This window comes from Carlito syrichta, unplaced genomic scaffold (assembly GCF_000164805.1).
Source record: "Carlito syrichta isolate Samal-C Ts95f unplaced genomic scaffold, Tarsius_syrichta-2.0.1 Scaffold316346, whole genome shotgun sequence".
In the NCBI taxonomy this organism is placed as follows: domain Eukaryota; kingdom Metazoa; phylum Chordata; class Mammalia; order Primates; family Tarsiidae; genus Carlito; species Carlito syrichta.
The window spans coordinates 1,729,935-1,753,296 of record NW_007260442.1 but is presented as its reverse complement, the minus strand read 5'-3'; the positions used below and the strand labels follow the sequence as shown (position 1 = coordinate 1,753,296).

At 47.0% G+C, this 23,362-nt stretch overlaps 1 protein-coding gene across 9 annotated transcripts in view; it reads right to left on the bottom strand.

Moving 5' to 3' along the window:
- The window catches only part of PAX5 (paired box 5), a 202,931-nt gene that overhangs the window by 172,289 nt on the left and 7,280 nt on the right, over window positions 1-23,362 (bottom strand). For 8 of the 9 annotated variants that reach the window (XM_008074152.2, XM_008074154.2, XM_008074155.2 and 5 more), the window contains exons 2-4: window positions 17,259-17,424; window positions 11,927-12,124; window positions 3,489-3,553 (exon numbers count right to left, since the gene is read on the bottom strand). In XM_008074152.2, coding sequence (XP_008072343.1) covers window positions 3,489-3,553; window positions 11,927-12,124; window positions 17,259-17,424 — 429 coding nt within the window. The remainder of the gene's footprint in view (window positions 1-3,488; window positions 3,554-11,926; window positions 12,125-17,258; window positions 17,425-23,362) is intronic. The other variant, XM_008074161.1, reaches the window with a different exon arrangement.

Below are 23,362 nucleotides of genomic sequence, written 5' to 3'. Positions count from 1 at the left end.
AGTCTTAAGCCCCATAACCAATTTGCACCTCACTAATAAATAATGAAGAACAATAATATACTTTCTATTAATGCAGTGTTTTTCATTTGATGATTGCAACAGCCCAGAGTGCTATTATTTATCTCCTTTCATTTTTTTGAGTCAGTGTCTCACTGTGTTTCCCAGGCTGGAGTGCCGTGGTATGATCACAACTCACTGCATCCTTGACCACCTGAGCTCAGGCAATCCTTCTGCCTCAACATTCTGGGTTCAGGTGATCTTTCTGCCTCAGCCTCCCAAGTAGCTGGGACTACAGGTGATTGCCACCATGCACAGCTGATTTTATTTATTTATTTATTTATTTATTTATGTTGGAGTCTCACTCTGTCACCCATACAGGAGTGCAGTGGCATGCTCACAGCCTCTGCAGCCTCAACATGCTGGGCTCAGGTGATCCTTCTCCAAACCCTGGGCTCAGGCAATCCTCTCGCCTCCACCTCCCAAAGTGCTGGGATTACAGGCATGAGCCACTACGCCCAGCTTTTTTTTGGTAATTGTTTGAGAGACAAGTTCTTACTATGTTGATCAGGCTGGTCTCGAACCCCTGGGCTCATGCAATCCTTCTGCCTCAGCCTCCCAAAGTGCTGGGATTACAGGAATGAGCCACCACACTTGGCCTTAATGCCATTTATTGAATGAGGAAGCTGAGGTTCCATGAGGTGCTGCGATTCAAAGTCATCTAGGTGGTAAGCAGCAACGCTAGAACTTAGCCTTGGATCTACTGCCTCTAGATTTCCAGGGACCAAAAAGAGAACCAAACTTCACCTGAATGACAATCACTTATCTAATCCTGAAGTGTACCCCACATCTGTAGAATACAATTTAAAAGAGAAAAAGCCTAGGTTTCCCCTGCTCAGAAACAGAGGCAGAGGTTGGGGACTTATTGTGACTGAAACCAGGTCTCCATGTCCCTAAGAATAAGAATGGAGGGAGGAGCTGTTGTGCAAGTTTCACATTAACTCCTGGCCCCAGAGTCCAGGGGAGAGACCCGTCCCTCACCAATGTCCTCTCCAGCTGTACAGCCAAACTGCTGCTTCTAGGCTGTGGGAATTCTTTGTTGGTTCATTAAAACCTACAGACCCATTTCAGACACATTTTCTTGGGCTATAACTGGCTGCAGGCAGGTGGAGCCGCCTTTGCCTCTAACATGCACAAAAATACTAGAAATGGTGGTGACTGCATGAGAAGCCTTCTGTGGCTTTCCTTGGAACAGATCCAGCTCTTTGCTTTACAGACCTAAGGGAAACAGAGCCTTTCTTCTTATATTTCAGTGTGATTTTAGATCTTCTTTAGGAGACACAGAAATCAGCTGGGCGCAGTGTCTCATATCTGTAATCCCAGCACTTTGGGAGGCAGAGGCGAGAGGACTGCCTGAGCCCAGGGGTTCGAGACCAGCTTGGGCAACTTGGTGAGATCTCGTCTCTACAATAAATTTTTTAAAAATTAGCTAGGCATGGTGGCATGCACCTGTAGTTCCAGCTACTTGGAAGACTGAGACGGAGAGATCAGCTGAGTCCCAGCAGGTTGAGGTTGGACTGAGGTTGAAGCTGCAGTGGCCTTGAGCATGTCACTGCACTCCAGCCTAGGCAGAGTGAGACTCTGACTCAAAAAGAAAAAAAAAGAAAGAGAGAGAGACACACACACAGAAATCATTAACTTCTCTTTTTCTTCAGCAGAAGTTCCTCAAAATAGATTTATGCAAATCTCACATTTTCTGTATTAAGATGCAAAAAACAGAGGAAGAAAGAAGATCCCACATCACTTGGTACTTTAAACAACAACCACCACAAACCAGGGCTCACCCTGCTGCCAACAGAGCCCATGACATTCCTTTTGTGTTTTGTGACAGTTCTTGGCTCAAAAGACCCAGATTCCAGTTCCGGCTCCACCTCTTACTGGCAGCACAACCTCTAAGTTTCATTGTCCTCCCTCCTCAACAAGTTTGTGAACTCTAAGGGGCTGTATACATGTGAGATGTCATTTTAATAAAAATTTCTGAGACAACACAAAGCATTCTGCTGACCTACAGTAGTACTGTTCCTCTAAACCAATGAAAAGAATATTAGCAGTTCCTTCTAGTGTAATTTTCATTACCACGTGACCAGAAATAGTTAAAGTCACAGGTGAAGTCTCAGCCGCCCACATTCCCCCAGGAAGCCTTCCTCAACCCTCTGCACCCCAGCCCAAAAGAGCTGATGGTTCCCTCCCTTCTGCTCCCTCAGCGCCCCGTGGCTTTTTCTTAAACTTCGTCTCAGTGTTTGGCAAACTTCTCTTCATTAGACTGAGCAGCCCTTGAGAATGGGGATTTTGTCCTGCCTCCTCTGTGCACCATCAGCCTAGCAGGAGCTCAGCAAACGCTTTCTGAAGGGATAACTAAATGAAGAATTATTTCATGGCAGGGAGAAATTCTGTCTTACCTTTATCCAAAGAGGCAACCATGGAGGATCAGAGACCAGGTGTGTGCCCCTCCATCCACAAATGAGGAAACTGAGGCTTGGAGGGATGAACGGATTCTCACAGTTTACTGGGTGAGTTAATGACAGAGTTGAAGCTAAGAGGGAACAGCCCTTGCCTGTTCCCCATCACCAAGGGGGTTCAGGTTTTCAGATAAAGAGGGAGCAGCAAAGATGTGGAAATGTCACACAATCTGAGGTGTGAATACACAGAATTAACTGTGGCAACCAGAACCGCCAGAGGCTTGCTGAATGGCCACTCACTTTCTTAGAGGGGAATAACTTCTCTCCCGTTTCCTTGTTTCCTTTCTTCCTAAGCGGAGAAAGAATATACCTTAAACAGACACGTGTCATTTCACAATCTTTAAAAGGAAGGCAAAGGACATTTCTGAACTCCTGACTAGTAGAGAAATAGGACTCCTGCCCTTACGAGTCACAGTCGCTCTCAGACTTGACTGTGAGCATCAGAAACCCCACTGGCAGCCTTGATACTTCACGGAGTCCATGAGACCGAAGCGAGAGAGAGAAAGAAAGTTTGGGAACTTTTGCCACATCTTCACTCAAGACTGCAAGTGCACAAAGAATTGTAGAAGGGCTGGTTGATAGAAGAAAAAAAACACATTCAAAACTACTTACTGACTAATGATGCAGAAAATGTTATGAATAAGTATCCCTTTCTTGATTTATTACTTTAATTATCTGACATTCTATAGACCCCCATTAGCGGATTTTTTTTTTTTTTTGGCTTAGATTTCAATTTTCTGTCTCATGGTGAAAGCTATTTATCATAATAATCAGTAAAATTCAAAACCTTTTAGCAGTATTTATAAAATTCATTTACCAGGTTCAGCCCTTGGAGAATGACAAAGAAGGAGCATTAGTACGTGTGCCGAAGTGTTTTATGCAGAATTATCTGTCCATAAGAATGATTAAAAGTTCTTTAGAATATTTGGAGCCCATTAGATTTTTAAATTTTTTTTAAAAAGTTTTTCTTACCTATGCTGTGACTGGAAGCTGGGACTGGCTGGTTAGGTGGCTGCTGTACTTTCGTCCGGATGATCCTGCAGGTATTTGGGGAAAAAAAAAAGGCTATTCACCATGAGGAAGGAGGGACCTCAACCAGCTTTGCACAGACAACCAGTAAACCCATGCCCACGTTGGGTTGTGGACTGAGCTGGGGCGGAGGGGCAGAGGTGGGGGAAGGTTAAGACACCAGGTTGGGAGTCAGGAGGTTGGATGAATTATAGACTAATCTCCATTCAGCCCCTGTCTCACTGGGTGTCTTATAGTCACTAGCACCCTCTCTCTGGGATTCAAGGGCCTCTTTGAAGAAAGAGGATGACATGTTAATGTTATAGGTAAACATTCCTTTCTCAGGTATAGCTTCAACTCCAAAAAGGACTCACTGTGTGACTTTGAGTTGTTCCCTTCCCTAAACCTCAGCCTCCCATCTGTGGAATGAAGGCACTGGGCCAGTTAGCTCCTCTGTCCTCTGGCAGCTCTCACCTGCTGGCTTCTTTGTTCTGGAGAGCCCATGAGAAAGAGTAATACCCCAGCCTCCAGGAAATTGCCAAGGGAGGGAATGTATGTGTTGCTCTGAAACTGAGGAGTGATAAAGTGCTTCCAGGAGACACCTGGCTTGACTTTGCTAAGAGGAAGCCCACCTCACACAAAACCTTTCAGAAAGGATCCACGGAGCTGAAGCCAGGGATATCCTGGCCTGTCTTTCCAGAGATCTTGCTCAAGTTCTAATACGAACCCGACTGTGACCTTGAGCAAGTCCATTCCATTGTAGACCTCAATACAGTGAGGGAGTTGGAACTCACCACTCTTCATTTATTTTAAGTAATTAAATACTTTACCAAAAAAAGTCTTATGGAAAAGCCCAGTCAATAAAAGATATAAGAGTGGTACTGCCTTCCCTTTGCCACCTGGCAGCTCTGAAGTTCTGCAGAAACCTGGGCCCTGAGAAGTGTGGTGTGTAGACTTCCAGCTGGGACAATGCTTGGGGCCTCCAGGAGAACACAACACTAGCGCATCTCAGAGCAGCAGAGCAGGGCCAGGCTGAAAGTCCCTTGGGATCTACAGGAAAGGTCCTTCGTTGGCATTTGGGAAAAGAGTGAGTTGTAATAAAATGTTCAGCTACTTTGGAAAAGTTCTATTCCTTCCTCAAACTATTACCTTTTTAAAAGAATGTTTACTAGAGTTTGTTTCTTATTATAAAAGTAATATAATTGTAGACTATTTGGACAGCATAGAAAAGTGGAAAGAAGACATCGAAAAATCACATTTCGGAATGTTCCTTTATGCCAACATTCCTCTGCATACTTAGAAATATCCATTTTCCTCTTAACAAAATCAGGATTAAACCACATATACAGTTTGCCTCCTGCTTTTCTTCTTTTCTTTTTTATTTTGTCTGTTTGCTTGTTTTTGAGTTAAGAGTCTCACTTTGTCACCCAGGCTACAGCGCAGTGGCACACTGCTCATGGCCACCACAGCCTGCACCTGCTGGGCTCAGACAATCCTGCCACTTCAGCCTTCCAAGTAGCTGGAACTACTGGTGTGTCACCATGCCTGGCTAATTTTTTTTTTCAATTGTAGAGATGAGGTCTTGCCAAGTTGCCCAGGCTGGCTTCCAACTCCTGAACTCAGGCAATCCTCTCACCTCTGCCTCCCAAAGTGCTGGGATTACAGGCATGAGCCACCACTCCCGGCTTGCTTTTTTTCATGCAACAGTCTATGAGAAGTTTTTTCACATTCCAGATCATTCTCTCTGGAAGTTCACTTCAGGGCTGTGCTAGGTCTCCAGTGTGTATGAATGAAGAAGAAAGACAGAAGTAGCAGGCATCTCCCCTTAAACTCATGGGCCAGGAACCTCTGCCCTCTGACCTTACAGTCTGGTGCCAGACACCAAGGGCACACTGTGTCCTCAGCTGATAGCCTGAGATAAGCTTTTTTGTTCGCCTTAAAGTCTAATCACACACACTGGGACCGTGGAACCACTTTGCCCTTTTCTGATGAATCAGTTTGAGTGTTGCCTTAAATACCTTTAGAGTGTTTGTTTGTTTGTTTGTTTTCTCCAATATTTGAACCACTGATTTTAACTAAGCAAACTCAGAGCCTATTGGGCAAAGATCTGGGAGTGAGGCAGTCGTTTTGACCAACTGGAATTAAGCTGGCCTCTGATCTAATTGTTATTTTTGTATATGTCACATTCTCTGTGTGTATATGTGTCTACAGAGATATTGCTAGATATGTGAATGTATGGATATACCAGATATAGTTTATTTATATATAAATATATAACAAAATATATCACTGTTGTTCAGTTTAAAGAATTGACTTTTCAGGCCGGGCTCGGTGGCTCAGCCTGTAATCCTAGCAGTTTGGGAGGCCAAGGCGAGTGGATTGCTTGAGTCTGTGAGTTCGAGACCAGCCCAGGCAACTTGGCAAGCCCTCATCTCTATAATAAATCAAAAAATTATCCGGGCATGGTAGCACATGCCTATAGTTCCAGCTACTTGGAAGGCTGAGGCAAAAGGATCACCAGAGCCCAGCAGGTCGATGCTGGAGTGGTCATGAGTGTGCCACTGCACTCCAGCCTAGGCAACAGAGTGAGACTCCAACTCAAAAAAAAAAAAAAAAAAAAAAAAAGAATTGACTTTTCAAAGCACTGTCTGGCTATCAAATTTGTACATAAGCAAAGGAAATTATGTTTTCCTCATTTTTCTTTTAAAGTATTTATAAATACCGCTGGTAAAGCATTCTCAATTGTTATAAATCATTGAGAGGCAACTACACATAGTGGTTAAGTGTGCAGGCTCCGGAACCAGAATACTAGAGCTTGAATCCCATCCTTGCAATGTACCAGCTATTTGACCTTGGGCAAATGACTTAACCTCTCTGTGCTTCAGTCTCTGCATCTACAAAATGGGACTAAGAATCATTCCTATCACACAGGGTTATTATTAGAACTAAATTGATTAACTACTTAGAACAGTGGTTGCTGCATAATAGGTACTCAATAAACATTAGATGTTATTTTCAGTAGTGTCTTCATAAAAATGAATGGACTAGCTTTAACCTTAAAGTGTTCATATTTTTTACAACTGCCTTAAAAGACACATGTAGTCGCCTTGGAAGCTGGGGAGGGAAGGCAGCCATCCTCATACCCTAGTTTAATTCTCCTTTAGGGGAGAATCCCAGAATTCTATGGTATCTTCCCAAGCTGTCCCCAGAGGTGAGAGGTTTTTGCCCATCCGTTTGCAGCAGCCACCAAATAAAAACAAAGAGCATCATGTTACATTGGAAAGAAATCGTAGTGGAAAGAATAAGACTGTAAGTGAATTATAGCAATTGTGAAAAAAATTAAAAATTTTAAAATGTCAGTCTATCACCAAGACTCATCACAATAAGAGCACACTCAGGCTGGACACAATGGCTCACACCTGTAATTCCAGCACTTTGGGAGGCAGAGGCGGCGGATTGCCTGAGTCCAGGGGTTCAAGACTAGCCTAGGCAACTTGGAGCAAACTCATCTTTACAATAAAATTTTTAAAAAAATTTAACCAGGCATGGTAGCACATGTCTGTAGTTTCAGCTACTTGGGAGGCTGAAGCTGAAGGATCGCCTGAGCCCAGCAGGTCAAGGTTGCAGTGACCCTCGGCATGTCACTGCACTTCAGAATGCAGACTCCTACTCAAATACACACACACACACACACAGACACACACACACACACACACACACACACACAGGACCATGGATGAGGAAACTGAAGACCAGAGTGCTCAAGTGACTTGCCCAGAGTCACACAGCAAGTTAGCCCAGACACCCAGCTCCTATGCCTGAGCACTTTTCTGTGAGCCACATGCAAAGGACATAGTCTCTCTACTAAATACTTCCTATATGAGGCATACAGCCTACCTGGATTCAACATCCATTTAGAATTTGAGTTCTAAAACTCCAAGGGACTTTATATATTACAGGCATTTAAGGATCCCATGTAGACAACACTCCCCCTCCTTTGAAAGGCTAGACCTTCTCACCATCATCCCCCACCCCCCACTCATAAAATTAAATTGAAAGCCGGGCTCGGTGGCTCAGCCTGTAATCCCGCGCCTTTGGGAGGCTGAGGTGAGTGGATTGCCTGAGCCCGCGGGTTCGAGACCCGCCTGGGTGGCGAGACCTCATCTCTACAATAAATCAAAAAATTAGCTGGGTGTGGTAGCGCGCGCCTGTAATTCCAGCTACTCGGAAGGCTGAGGCAGAAGGATCACCGGAGCCCAGCAGGTCGAGGCTGCGGTGGCCGGGAGCGGCCACTGCACTGCACTCCAGTCTGGGCGACAGAGTGAGACTCCAACTCAAAAAAAAAAAAAAAATTAAATTGAAAGAGAAAATCATGGTGTCTTGAGAAAGAAAATGGGGACGATAAGGCTACAGAAACACCCACATCTACCACACAGTTCAAAATGCCGTCAGTGCAGTAAGAGGTTTGGGCCAACAGCTGTGCTGAGAATCCAAAACCCAGGGCTAGAGGGGGCCCTCAGGTGGAACCCAAGCCTGTGACTGCTGTAGAGAATAGAGTATGGATAAACAATCTCAATTTTGGCTTTCCACCAAAATGAGGATTAGGAGCAGATAACAAATCGTCTTCCCCAGACTACATCCAGCCCCAGACAAGTTTTGTCTGACCTGCACAGTATATTTATTTTTGTTTGAATTGGTGGCTCACATTAGTAAGTTGGGAGATTTTTTAGAAATCTGATTTCTAGTTTCCCTTGAAAAATCAGAACACCAAGCAATACCAGCTCCCCATTCTCACATGACAACAACTAGCTGGTGTTAAATAGAGCAGACCTTCTAAACTGGGACTGTCACTCATAGTCCCTCCTCCCTGGCCCTTGATTTAGAGCCATGGGACTGGAGTAGAAGAAGGAAGACCCCACTGCACCCACCCTTGGGTCAGCTCTGGGGTGGTTACCTCTAGCTGACACTCAGACTGGATTCCAAGCACTCCTCATGTGGGTTGTACAACATCCCAGCACATATTTGTCCTTAAGAAGACATATGAGGACAGGCATGGTGGCTCAAGCCTATAATCCCAGTACTTTGGGAGGCCGAGGCGAGAGGATGGCCTGAGTTTGGGGGTTTGAGACCAGCCTGGGCAAATTGGTGAGACCTTGTCTCTACAATAAATAAATAAACAAATAAATAAGCTGGGCGTGGTAGCACACACCTGTAGTTCCAGCTACTTGAAAGGCTGAGGTGGAAGGATTGCCTGACCCCAGCAAGTTGAAGCAACGATGGCCATGAGCATGCCACTGCACTCCAGTCTGGGTGACAGAGTGAGACTCTGACTCAAAAAAAAAAAAGGAAGGCACATGAACAGGTGGTTTGTGCCCCAGGGAATTACCCACAAGTCTAGCAGAGCTAGATCAGTGTTGCTTAACCCCATGCCAGTCATGGTTCCCCAGATAGGTTTTCCCTGAAAACAGCTGGAAGGTATACCCTTCTAGTAGCGGACAGTGGAGAAGACCCCTATGGCCACCAGAATAGCTTCAAATCTAGCCACTGCTCCCTCCTCAGCTGTTGGAAATAGGGGAGACTGAGAAGCTGTCTCCCAAGGAGACGGGCTGGAGAGAGAGGTGGATCCTCTTGAAGGGTAGGGAGGAGAAGCTGCCCTCATCTGAACGCGATGGGCTTTTTGCCTTCAGATGGAAAATAAAACCGGATGTAGGATGGATCCAGTTTCCTAGGGGCAGCAGGTGAGGAACACAGTAGCATGAGATTGCCCCACACTTAGCTGTCACTGAAGAGTACAGAGAGAAGCTAGCAGTGCTCCCAGAGAGGAGAACCTCGCTAAGGATGAGAGGGAGCGGCAGACAGGCAGCAAAATGTCAACCAGCCTGCAAGGGTCTGTAACAGAGAGAGCGAGACTGTTGTACTCCCCTTTGCCTCTCTTATCATGGATACTCAGCTCTGTCACCTGCAGAGTCTGACAGGATGGTGGTGGAAAGAGACTGGCCCTCCTCTTATCATCAGGAAACCCGAGCCCATGTCTATCTCAGAGTCACTGTTCCTCTGCATCCCCATACAGGCCTCAGTTTCTGTACCTGCCACAGGATAGAGTCAGACCTTGAGAACCGTCAGAGACCACAGATGTGAACGCACCTTACAGGCAGGGTCAGCCAGGCCACGGCTTTGGATTGGACCCCTAGGAGGCCTCTGAGGTTAGCCATGGCCCCAGCAGCAAGCGGGCAGAACCTCCACACAGCACAGCTCCAGGAAGAAAGTATCTGTTGTCCCGTGATGTCCCCAGGTCACCCACTGAACTCCCCTGCGCAGCCTCTGCCACCATGTGACCACTGGTCTATTCAGTACACAGGTTTCTTTCACATAATTCACTTTTTGCCTTAAATACGTTTATTTTATAAGCCAATTATAGTTCCCTACTGTAAGGTGGGGGGTGAGTTTACAAAACTCAAAACTCACTGGTTTGGTGTGCTGCTTATATTTTTTTGAAATATATGAAGACAAATGCATTACAAAACTATCTTCATCGTTGCATTATGACATGTATAAACTGGTGCTCGGTAAATCGGTTATGTTTGTCCTGCAAGGCATCCTTTAACTGAAATTAGTTGCCTCCATTTAAACACGTAGAGATTCCATATACGCAAACATGCCTACATTCGTACATGCAAGTCTGTTTCTGGTTCCTCCTGAAGAAGGAAAAATTCTGTCCAAAACTGGGCCTGTGCTCCTGGCAGCATTCAACTGGAGCCGAGAAACACCTGCTCCCTTAACAGCACTTGTGCTGCTGGTTTGCCAGGAACCCAAAAGCCCCCTATCATCTTCCGTCTGGTCTGCTTCCCTCATTACCTTGTCTGCCTGGCCCCAAGGAAGGCATTAGAGTTTGTGACCCCCATGGACCACCTAAGGTTATCTCATGAACCACCAATTATATATGTACCCCATGTCGGGAAACCTGTGGGCCCCCAAAGCCTGACTGGAGGTTTGACGGACGCTTCATGTTGATTTGTGCCATGGAAATCCTACAAGGAGCCACACCCTGGAGGCTCTCACATCGTCCAGAAAAATCACAGGTGTCATTCCCCCACAAAACTCACCGCCATCATTGCTGCCTCCTCAGTAATTGTGTCCAGACAGTTCAGACTTCTAAGTGCGCATCACAACCCCACCCTGAATAAGGAGCCACTCTAGAACAGAGACTGAGGAACCGCGTGCCTGAGTCCCCCATCTCCCCTACACTTTGCACTGTGTCAGGACATCAGCAAAGGTTTACCGAGAAAAGAAAAAGCAGGCTCGCCGTTTATGGAATGGCAAGACTCAAATGGGAGCATGTTTGCTCACCCAGTGATTCTGTGCATTTGAGTCATCCCAGAAAGAACAATTTTCAGGACCAGAAGAGAGCACAGAGGCATCCTAGTCTGACCACCTCTTTCTGCCGGGGTGAGGGTCCCCTATGCCCAGACTCATTCTACACGGATGGCGGAAAGGTGTAACTTGGAGAAATGGGAACTGTCCAAGTTTTCAGCCTGCTGCCTTTGCTTTTCTCTGCAGAGTTCCGAGAATGATCATTTCTGTTGCTCTCCCAACTTCACCCCAACTCTGTGGGTTTAAATGGAGTCAAGACTGCACCGTCTACTACAGAAAGCATTCTTCCATACATTTATCTTTAAAGCTCTGAAAGCACCCTTCAGTGTGTCTTGGACCAGACTGTAGAGAGCTGTTGAGGCTACCAGGAACCTGGGGTGTGTTTCTCTGACTCTCTCCAGGTGTGAGATTCGGGGAGTTGGGGAGATCACAGTCCCCTAAATCCAGAGCATCTTAGCATCCTGGACAACACCCTTGCAGATTAAAGACCCACATCAGAATCACCAGGGCCCTGGGCTCTCAGAGAGAGGAAGAACCTTGTCAAAGTTCCACTTCTAGTTTGTGGCAGAGCTGGAACAAGGAGTCATAGTTCCCAACTCCAAGTTAATGCTCTGTTCCCCGAACTCACTGACAGGACCTCTGCCCAACCAGAGGCAGGATTTTCTTCATAGAAACCTCTGAGATGGGCCAATGCTAAGACCTTGCACAGGCAGTGACATTTGTAAAGGCTTAGTCAGGACAATTCACTGCAAAATGCTCCACACATTATAGGTGGATGGTAAAAGGAGGAATGGACATCACTCTGGGCTTAGAAGACTGTCAAGCATCAGGGTGTTGGCATGCCACCCTCTCCCTGGGTCCAGGACTCCCGCCAGCTTAGACAGAAGAAGAGAAGGGTAACAGAGACCCAACAGGCTGCATTAGCATTTTTCCTGTCCAGTAACCTCTAAGGACACACACAGAACCTCTAGGAGCCCGCCCCCCTGCCATCATCCCAGGTCCCCAGACCCCCCACAGGCATGGCCTCTTACCTGTTGATAGAACTGACGCTAGGCACTGTGTCATTGTCACACACCCGCTCCGCCAGCAGCCGGTCCCTGATCTCCCAGGCAAACATCGTGGGATTTTGGCGTTTATACTCAGCGATTTTTTCTACCACTTTGGGCGTAGCGACCTTTGGTTTGGATCCTCCAATTACCCCAGGCTTGATGCTTCCCGTCTCATAATACCTAGGACCCAAGGAGAAAGGAGCTTAACCATGAGGAACCAGCAAAATGGATATTGGCAGCAAAATAATGGGCTACTCTGTCCAGGAAACATCCAGATCTGCACGTCCCAATGCGAGAGTCACCAGCCACATGTGGCTTTTAAACATTTGAACTGTGGCTGGTCTGAATCAACATGTGCTGTAAATATAAAATACATACCAGATTTTTAAACCTTAGCACAAAAGAAATGTAAAATATCTCATCAATAATTTTATACTGGTAATATGCTGAAATATTCTTTTTTATAAATAGGGCTAAATAAAACATATAATTAAAATCAATTGAATCTATTTCTTTGTACTTTTCTTACTGTGCTACTAGAAAATTTAAATTTGCACACACGGCCCACATTATATTTCTATTGGACAGCACTGGTAGGAGATTGCATTGGCAAAATTCTTTCAACTACATCTACCATTTTACAGTTTACAGAAAACTGTCAAGTCAGTTTTCCCATTTGCTCTTTGACAGTTCTAAAGCACATTAGCTATTCTGAGTTAATCAAAGAGTGAATGAACAAATAAATGAATAGATCTCCATCTACAGGTATAAAACAGAGATTCATAGAAGTTAAACGGCTTCCCTGAGGTCACACGAGACCAAGTGGCCAAGTTAGGACTGTGGCCCAATCTCTTGAGCTAATATTTTCCCAGCAAGGTGGCTTAGACCTTTGATTTGCCAACTATCCTAACCCCTAGCAGAATCCTCAGCATCATGTGAAACGGTCTCCTAAAATGCAATTTATTTTTCCATAAGAGAAAAAACAATAACCCTGGCATAAAATTAAAAGAAGTGTTGAATTCCAGAATTAACTGGAAATAAGTGTTGGAAGTCAAAACCCAAGCAATCAGAAAAACCAACCGCAAGTGGCGGCAGCTCTTCCAGGGACCTCCCCTGAGGTAAATGGCTGTTTCTAAGGACATTTCCATGCTATCAGCTTTTCCTCGTTAACAAAAATAGGATGTCAGAGTTTTATAGTAAAACCAAGACCAGGGAGAAGAGTGCCATGAAAGATCATTTCGGGGGAAAAAAATGACTTGATTCCTTCTCTGAATCTGAGCTGTCTCTGGATATCTCTCTCAGTGTTTACAGAGGAATTTTTTATTTCCTCTTCCAAAGGAGATTATCTTGCAGTTGATGTTTTTTTAAATCAAAAAAAGACATTTCAGAAATGATTAGTAATTTTTAAACCTAACAAGAGTTTATAATAGGAAAGGGACCGAGGTGATTCCGGGACTGGTGGGAAATGTTACCCCAGAACAATGACCAGTCACATTTATAGAAATGGTGAAATTCTCAGCCTGGGTAAGCCTGGTTAAGGCCACATTAGTGAATTTTCTAGAAGGGATGAAATAATTTGGGAGCAATTTGATGGGGAAGTGAAATTTCTATTTTTCACTGAGAAGAGTGAGTCATTTACAAATTTTTTCCATAAGGCTAAACTCAACTTATCCTCCTTTCCAAAAAAAATTGCTTTCAGTAATTTTTCTGTAATTGCTGAAAAAGTGTTACTCACAAACAGCTTTTTAACAATATCCAATAAAATACTCTTTTTGCCAGAAGTATAGAAAAGTACCTAAATCAAGAAACACAGCAATCTCTGCAGCCACCAATTGTTCTATCAATTTTACAATAGAAAGTCAATGTTTACTATAACAAGACTCATGATCAAGGCACAGCACTCTAAAGTTTACAGAACTCTTCCTCAAATTATTTTGCTCATCACACCAATCCTGTGAGGCCACAGGGCTTCAGAGAAGGGAGAGTAAATGATCAGAAGACAAAGTGACTTGCCCAACTCCCTTCTGTAAGTGAAAGATAGCTTCAGCTTTCAAACCTGACTCTAAATCCAGTGCTCTTCCCACTAGAGTTACCTTAGTAATAAGATGTAAAATATTAACAATCCCTTGCAATTGCAGAGAGCTTTGCTGCTTACTTGTCATTTTCACACGCATTTTACATTCGTTCATTCACTCAATAGTCACCACGTTGCCTATGAGGGCAGGCACAATCGCAGGGAAGGGGTTACAGACACAGAAAACCCTGTGCTGAATACTCAAAACATGTTAGTCAGATGGGCCTGCAACATTGACACAGCACCTCTGAGAGGGTGGCAGGTTGAAGCCCCCCAGCCCCCTGCTTACATGGCTGGTGAGCGGCAGTGCTCAGGGCTCCCTGCTCATCCCACCTGAGCAGCGCCAGCCGGGGGAGACTGTGGTCTTGACATAAGAGGTCTCTGTCTTCCCTTTGACTGACACATGGGCAAGGCACTTAGAAGGCAACCCTGACACTCCTGAAACCCCAACTCGAAACTGTGTCAAGTGAGGATTCAGACTTAATAACTCTCCTTTCATCTCAGCACAACAGCCGTGCAGCCCTTTGGCTTACAGACAAAAGACGATCGGCAGCCACCAACACACAGCATCCTCGGGTGCAAAGAGCATTCGTTTAGCAGTCAAGAGGTGTAGGTACTGGTCAGGGGCCTTGAAACGAACTTGCTGTGTGATCTTGGTCAACTCGCTTAGCTTCTCTAGGCCTCAGTTATCCCATTTCTATAATAGGGGAGGGTGCTTGCCCTGCTTGCCCTGCAGGGCTGTTGTGAAGACAGAAATGCAGTTGGTTAAGAAAAAGCTTTGCAAGACATAAAATAAAGAGCACGTGCTGAGGACTAAAATCCCGTGTGTTTCCTATTTCTGTGTGACATACCACCCAATTCCAAGTGACCTGAACCTTCCAACCAGGCTCCAGTGAAAACAGACAACTGCCGGGCTCTGGATGGATTTAACTCAGCCTCACATGCCATCAAGCTGTGCCTCGAAAGTCCCTCTGAAGCCTTGAGCTCTGTAGACTGAATGCCCACACTCCTGGCAGACCGCCCACCTTCCTGAGATGATGGGGGTCCCTGTCTGCCCCAGGGACTCTGTCTGCTTTGCCATACACAGCATCTGAAAATCACAGCCACCACATACCACATGCTCTCTACAATCTGTCACTTTGTGTGCGCCCATCAAATTCTTCTGTGACCAAAAAAAAAAAAAAATCTGATCGAACAGCCCGTTAAGAAATTCCCAGTCACACTGTTTTAGGGCTGAACTTGTTTCTTAAAAGGCAGTTCTAATTAGAGTGACATTTTGTCCACTGTGGTTCTTAGTTATGAAAATAATGAGCTATGAAATTCCAATTTATTGTTGACAACTTAAACGGCCAGGCTCTGGAGCAGCACGTAACTTCCGAGTGCCACTCTACCTAGTGACAAATCTATTCGGGGCCGCAGGAGGATGCCCGCTTGGCTTAGAAGGGTCCCTGTCCCCCTCAATCTCTGTGGGAGATTTGGAGGACTCTAAAGCACAAGAACACGAAGGCCTGGCATCTGGATGTCCCCTCTGAAAAAGGTTCGATATCTTTCCTTGAGAAGATTTCAAACAGCGAGCAAAATGTCGGCTCAGCAAAGATGTCTCGGCAAAAACAAAGGAAGGGCCTTCTTTCTCTCCCCCTCTCCCTCGTACAATGAAGAGGCTCCACAAAAAGACATTCGAGAGCCATTCGGCTCTAGAAGTCTGATACTGAGAGAGTCTAAAATATTGATCTTCTCTCTCTTTCTCCTTCTATCTTGTCTCCAATTTTCCATCTTTCCAATGATCTGTCTTTGAAAAAAATCAGTCTCTTTTTGTTTTTCTCTTCTCTTTCTCTTTTTTCTATCTCTCTGTCTCCTACTTTTCTCCTTTTACTCTCACTCTCATCCTCCTTCCTAAAACAGCCACCTAACCAGAACACCATGCCGATGTCTTGCATTCCTCTCTTCCCAATGTCTAGGGCCCATGTGCTGCTGAGTGCTAAACAGGAGTGGAGCCCATAGCCCCCACAACTAAGGCGACCAGCACTGGGCCAGGGGATGGGGGATGAACACACAGGTCAAGGTCCCTTAAAGGAGCCGCCAGATCCCTGGCCCGGAAACTTCTTCCTTTGGTCTCAAGCAAGGCTCCCCAAGGTTATTAGAGAAGAAATTCATCTGAGAGAATTTCTTGAATTCCAGCAGATGAAAGGAAAAGAGAAAGCAGAAGGTCACCATGCTACTGACATCCTTCAAAATATTTATTTTCCACACAGGCATAAGGCGAACTACAGGACAAAGGTTGTTTTGTGGCCCTGGGAAAGAAACAGTGAGAAAGCACTGAACAGCTAAACCCAGGGATGCTCCTGCCTGCCAGGGTGGACCTGTAACAGCATCACATGCCTGGAAACAAAACCTGTGGCTTTGTGTTGGGATATGGTGAGACAAGGATGGTCTAGGGGTCCTTAAGACCTCATCTCAACCCGAGTACCACTTGGCTGGATAAACCTGGGTCAGTCCCTTTACCTCTCTAAGTTTGTTTCCTCATCTTAAAACAGGCTTCACCGGACTGTGCTGAGGCTACTGAGAAAATAAATAGGAGTGCTAAGAGGCTGAACAGCCCTTTGGGAGAATCGTCATTGTTAGTATTTTGCTTGCAGCAAATCGCAGGGTCAAGTGGCAACTTTCAAATGTCAGATCTGAGAGATAGTGTTTAGATTTTTTTTCTGCTCTCTAATTTAATATATACTTAGGATGCCTGTCATTATGAAAGAAACAAAACAGAGAAGGAAAATCCTGCAGCCCAACATAATAAGGTTGATAATAACCCCAAAATGAAAATGACAGCTGAATTTTAAAGTGGAATGTGCTTTTTGAAAACATTAAAATGAAACGTTGAACTCTGGTTGTGTGACGTTAAGGATTTTCCACCCAGTCCTGCTCACGACCCTGGCTCATCTAAGATACATAGTGGAAATGTCCAAGAACCTCTTACTCTTGAGTTCTTTAGAACAATTCACTAGGGTTTTAGAAAATGTGTTATCTCGCCTAAGTCGCCCTATTCTACATGTCACTTGAGTCAGGGGTTTCCCAGAGTGACTGAATTGGATGGCCTCAAAAGAGCTTTGTAAACTCTAAAGTGCTCCGTGTGTGGGGGAAATGGTGCCAGATTCTCACTATGACACTGGCACACTGGACAGCTGCTGGGTCATGTTTAGGTCTTTATTTGAGAGATCAAGGGAAGCCTGGAGCTCCTGCCTTTACCTGCCGAGAATTTTGCTGACACAACCATGGCTGACCCGAAGCTGCCTGGAGATGTCGCAGGGCCTGACACCTTGATGAGCAAGTTCCACTATCCTTTGGCGGACTACATCCGGGAGTGGCCGTCCGTTCACAAAAACCCCCCCAAGCTGATTCACTCCTCCATGTCCTGAAACAGATCAGAAACAAAAGGAAAGGGAAAGGGTGATTAGAACCAGTCACATAGTAGAAGCACCATAGGGAGCACCCAGAGCCCTTCTGATCACAAATGGCCATCAGGCTGGATGTCTTGCGCCTGGAGTCCGATTATACAAACTACAAGAGGATCCCAGACTGCTTTTTAAAATTAATCTTGGCCTTTGTCCATCTGCAGTCAATTGAGCCATTGACAGCAAGCACCCCCTACTACATTTCTTTTAGTTATTAGCATTTTCCTTGTAATTTTTTTAAACAATGAAATACGTGAACACCCCGATCTATACTAAAGAGGCACAACTTATATGATGCTGAGGCCTGAGGAAGATCCTGGGAGAAAATATGTTTTAAAAGATATTAAATTTAAAGAGAAAAATATTAAAACTTTTCATTTCAACAAGCATCTTTAAAAGAAGGACTACTCCAAAAAACCTACATCTCAGGAAAAAAATGTAATCAGCAATCTAATTCAAGAGCTAAGGACTTGAAAAAAAATTTTTTTAAATAGCATCTGCAGAGTACTGAGAAAAAACCGACCAACCACTGCCTTGTTAAAAATCCTTCCTTCAAGAAGGCGAGGCTGGCATACAGACTTGACCACTGCACCTTCTCAGAGCACACAAAAGAAATGGGTCCGAGAATCTTCTACACGTAGCATATTCCACTCCACTCATTAGGATTTGTTATAAAGGCCTTTCCCTGGAATTTTCGGAGTGTTTTACAATTGACAAACAGCCTTCATTTGGTTCCAGGGGAAATAGAGAAATCAAAGAAAGCTTCTGGGTTCCAGGTTTTACAAGGGTCCTATGATAGATTTTAAGTAGAAGGAGTCTGGGAAAGTATATCCTCCACCCATCTGCCACCGTCTCTTATATCAAGGTCCATGTGGAGAGAAACAGGGACCCAAGTAAATAAAGAGCCAAACCAGTAACCACAGAGTGATCCAATGTGCAACATCTTATAGCTGTTAATCAGTCACTAACTGACGTTGCTGAAGATTGGAGTCATAAGCCAAGTTCAAGCATTTACTGATGCTGCTGGTAGCTCAGAGGCAAAGGAAGGGGAAACCTCTCCTAAACTGAGACTGGGCAGGGACTAGACCGTGTAAGGGGAACACCTCAGAGGTCACTTACACACACACACCCTCCAACAGAAAGTACACTCCGCTATACGTACTCCACGGATACACTCCAACTCTAAAATATCGAAAAGCCACTCAGCTCAGCTATTTCCCCCCAGGACTCAACTACTACCCAGGTTCACGAGTCACACCTGAAACAGAGAGGACAAAAGCACCCATAAAATCACCTATTTCCTAAAAACTGTCCTAGCAATCCACAGAAGTTTCCCATGAATATTTCCCAGAACTTCCAAGCTCAGGCTTATTTAAAACAAAAACACAATTTTACAGATAACTGCAGTAGTTAGTTCTAGTTCTAAGCTGAATTTCTCTCTGATTTCAATATGAGCTTTTCTGAGTTTTGATTGTTCTAAAACACTCCAGACACTAGAAGAAGGAAAATGATTCCAAACAGGATTTTGCAGTCAGGAACACAATTGCATAGTTTACCTAAAACAGAAAGGCTGCAGCCACCCTGGTCAAGAGTCTTAAGAAGGCTTTGTTCTGGGGCTGGAAGCACCTAATAAAAAAGGGTTGTACAGATCCTTCAAGAGCAGACTGGATTTAAATAAAAGAAAATAAATTCAAAATTGGTATGAACGCATCTGGGAAGACAAAGGGCAGGCAAAGGAAGGGGAAATACCCAGCACACTTTTGATATGACCTGGGAGTCTAGGAACTGTGGCCCATGTGCAATAGCCTATTCCCCACATCTCTGGCCATTGAGACTTTTTGCCCAAAGCCCAGCGGCAACCTTCAGAGGACTCAGAGTCCGAAAGCAGTCTTGTCGGGCATTTGTGAGCTTTTGGAGTTATTTCGTATCATGGGGGGGGGGACTCCAAAGGTCTCTTAGAGCCTGGTCCCTCTAAGTGACAGCAGGTCCCCAAACCTTCTACCCTTGACCACAAAGGCTGAGCTGCTAATGCTCTTCCATAGTCTAATGCATAGGTCTACAGTGCATAGGTCTACCAGACCCAGGATGACCTGAGAGCCTTTTACCTCCCTCAACTTTCTAGAAACACCCCCAAGTCCACTTGGTGCTCTCTACCTCAGTTACAGTCCTACCCAAAAGAGCTCTAGGAAGGTGGTGATGAGAAGATTGACAGCTGTGGTTTGAGGAAGGCCACTTACCCTGGGATTGGAAAGAAGTGAAACCCGAAGTCTGAGAGAGAGAGGAGGCAGGACAGGGAAGGAAAAGAGGAAAAAGAGAGGAGTGCAGAGAAGGGTGCAAAGAGTAGGGACTAAATGAGACATACAGCAAGGGGAGCGGGCCTGGAAAGGAAGCAGTAGGATTAGGCAGGCAGAGAAGAGAGAGTAGGGGAGAAGCTGGAACAGGCCACGAAACGAAAGGTGAACACAGTACATAGCAGGAAGCAACCACAGAGAAATGGAGGAAGCCCAGGAAGGGAGGTTCTAGAGCACAGGGAACTTCTGTGGATGGGGGACTTTGTTTTCTGGGGACCCAGCTCCAGCCCTACATCTTCTTAGAGAACCCAAGTCCCAGTCTCTACTTCCTTTGAACTCCAATTTGGTGAGGGCTCATCCGATGGAAAGGTACCTGAAGAAGACATGGACTCAGCTACATTTTTGCAGGGGAGGTAGAATTTACCAAGAGACTGACACAGAGACAGATGTGCACAAAACAGGTGAAGACCAGGAAACAGACCCACAGACACAAGAGGAACAGGCAAGGTCCCAAAGGGCAGACTGAGTAAGGTTTGAAGGGGGATGGGGAGAGAAAGATTGACTGGCAGATGCCCCTGGGGCCTTTGTGGCTCTGGTCCGGAAGGGGCTGGCCTCCACAGATACTCCTCAGGCTCTGATAAGGACTTGCTACCCACCGGGAGACCTGTCCATACCCCCAAAGGCCATGGCTGGGCATGAGGTCTTGGATCTTTGCTGATCCAGGATCTTTGCTGACCCAGTCACAGATTCAACTCCAGGACCCACAGGGTCATTAAAATTCCTCTGAGATGCACCAGAGAGAAAGAGTGAAGGGGCCCACAGACAGGCCAACAGGAGCACAGGGAAAGGGCGGGGATGCAATCTCCCTAATGGACCTCCAATGGATAGACAGGTGTTGACACACACAGACAGTCGGACTTGGACACAGATATGGTTGGACTAGACAGAGCTCTGCACACGTGTGTACTCACCCACACAGTCCATTGCCCTCTCTCTGGAAACTGAGTCCCTCCCTCTCTCCTTCTGTGAATCCTCTGAAGCCTAAATTTTATACCTTTGTCAAACATTCAGAGAGACCCAAGAACCAGCTCCAGCTCTTCCCATGTGAATTTCCTGTCCGTTCTTTTGTCTCTCTATCCTCAGTATCATATTCTGTAAAATGGGCGAGGCTAAAGATTTAGGTGACACTCTAGTAGGAAGAACACTGGCTATGAAAGTGCTTTATAAGTAGTAAAGATACCTGTGGGAGGGAAATATCTCAGGAGGGGGGCAGGATGATTCCGGAATAGGGCCTGCGGGCACAATGGAACTCAGAAGCCCATTTCCTGGAAATGCCTGCCGCTCCCCACCGATTGTCCTGCTCTGAAGACGGGAGGAAGGAAGCAAGAGAGGCCCCGGGAGAAACTGACCAGGGCCAGAAAGGAAAAGGAGGAGGAGGGACTTGGTCTGAGCCGCTATTAACCTAAGCCACACCCCAGAATATACTGTGCCCCCTAGCCCCATCGCCAGCAAGTGGGGGCCCCAGAGCAGGCCTACGCTGTGCAAACAAACAGCTTCGGTCGTGAGAGCCGACAGCACTTGCAGAAAAGCCAAGGGCTTGCACCAGCTCGGGAAGCTAGGCTGGCTGGGGCCCAGCCCCCACTGAGCTGCCAGGGAAATTGAAAATGGGAGGGAGCACTTCCCGCGGAGGGGCAGATTGAAGGCCAGGACAAGGAGGCACACACATTAGCGGTTGGCTAACCTGCGCCTGGAAGGAGCTGCCTTCTCCACGCTGATGCACAGCCGAGAGACCACCGGGTCTGATGCTCTCTCCCCAAGGGCCAGGGCACGACCTCTGGGACGCAGAGCTCTGGGCAGAAGAGGCAGGGAGGGCCCGTGGATCCCCGCCGGGGAAGAGAAAGGCGCAGGGGCTGGCCCTACCCATCTTGTCCCCCCAGTTGCTCCTTGGCTGAGCCAAGGGCTTGCCTACCTCTCAGAGTATTGCCCCCAACTCGTTTGTTGTCGGGCGCACACTGCGAGATCAGAACCTCCCCAGAGCGGGGCTGGAGTCCGGGCTGGAAAAGGCTGCGGACGGCGCTGGGGTCACCGCAGACTGGAAACCGTTTGGGCACAGGCCCCAAACGGTGAGGAATCGTTTGGGCCGGGACCAGACCAAGCGGCTTCTCTGCACAAATTTCCCCCGCGCTTTGGTGGATTACTTGCCTCGGGAAATTGACACAAAGAGAAACTGACCTGCCCGCAGCCAGCCCGGGCTCTCCAGATCAGCCTTGGCAGCCCGCTCGGCCCTCCGTGGCAGACACGAACGTACTCGCCCGGGAAGCTCGCCTTCTCTCCAGCCGGGTCTCTGCTGCCTTTGTTAAAATAGGGGGACCCACGGCTGGGAAAACCTGACCCAGGAGAGCCGGTCGTGGAGAGGGCTCCCGGCCCCGGAGCGACTCCTTGACCCGCAGCCCGCAGAGACCCGAGCCGGGCACCGACTGGAGGCTGCCCAAGCCCGGCGCCTTCCTCCAGCCTGGCTCTGCAGCAAGCGGAAGGGAAATGCGATTCGTTCCACTTGGAATTCCTTGAAATCTCCGAGTCTAATCCAGCATTAACTCACCGTGAGAGGAGCGCTCGTCTCACAGGAGGCTGTGCTAACGGGTGAACTGGCGGGATCCCCGCGAGTCAGGCAGCCATGCGGGCCTTGTGCGCGCCCGAAAAGACCCTTCCCGTCTCCTACACACGCTGCGTCTTTCAGAAGGCGGGGTGCCTGTGTGGTGACTAATTGGCTTCTTCTTTCTCTCTCTCTCTTTCTTTCTTTCTTTTTTTTTTAAGGGGAGAACCCTTGAGGAGGCAGGCGTCCCGCAGAGAAGGACCCGTTGGGGTCTTTAAGGTTCTCTGTGTGAACCCGCCGACTTCTAAACAGAAGCTTAACTCGGGGATCGCTACTTCGTTGATTTTTCAAATCCCCTCCTCAACTCCAGGACGTCTTTGGAGCCCCGGGTCGACTGTCCTCGCTTAGTTCTCAACCTCTTCCTCCACACACAGGCATCGGCCAGGGTCCCACTTTCCCTCCAAGCCAGTCTGGATCAGCCCCATGGCTGAAAAGGGCGCCATCGGGGTTGGGGTGTGGGGCGCTGTCTGAGACTCTGACTGACCTCTCCCTACAACTTCGTGTCCTGCAGCTGGCCCGACCCGGCACCCTCTACCCTGGTCTGAGCCAGGGTTCTCCGAGCGCGCTGAGATGTCTCTGCCCGAGCCCCCGAAAGGCAGCAGCTCGCAGGCTACGCGAATCGTTGCCGGAGGCGGGATTCTCGGACCAGGTGCTCCGGCCCAGGTGGCCAAGCGCGTTGGTCCAGGTCCCCTGCCCGGGAGCCCTGCACTTCGCAAAGTTGGCTGCACTGCTACAAAGGTCTGGCGTCCTCCTGGCCTGCGTCCCTGCCCCAAGGTCTGGCACCCCCAACCCAGTCCCGGCCGGAGAGTGAGAGAAGCGAGCTCGCCGCCTACTTACTATGCATGGATGCAAACGGGTCGTGCTTACAGTGTATTTCCATCGGGGCGCTCCAGACTGCAGGCCGGCCCACGCCGCCGCCTCCCGGCGCCAAGGGGCTGCCCAGGGCGGCTAGAG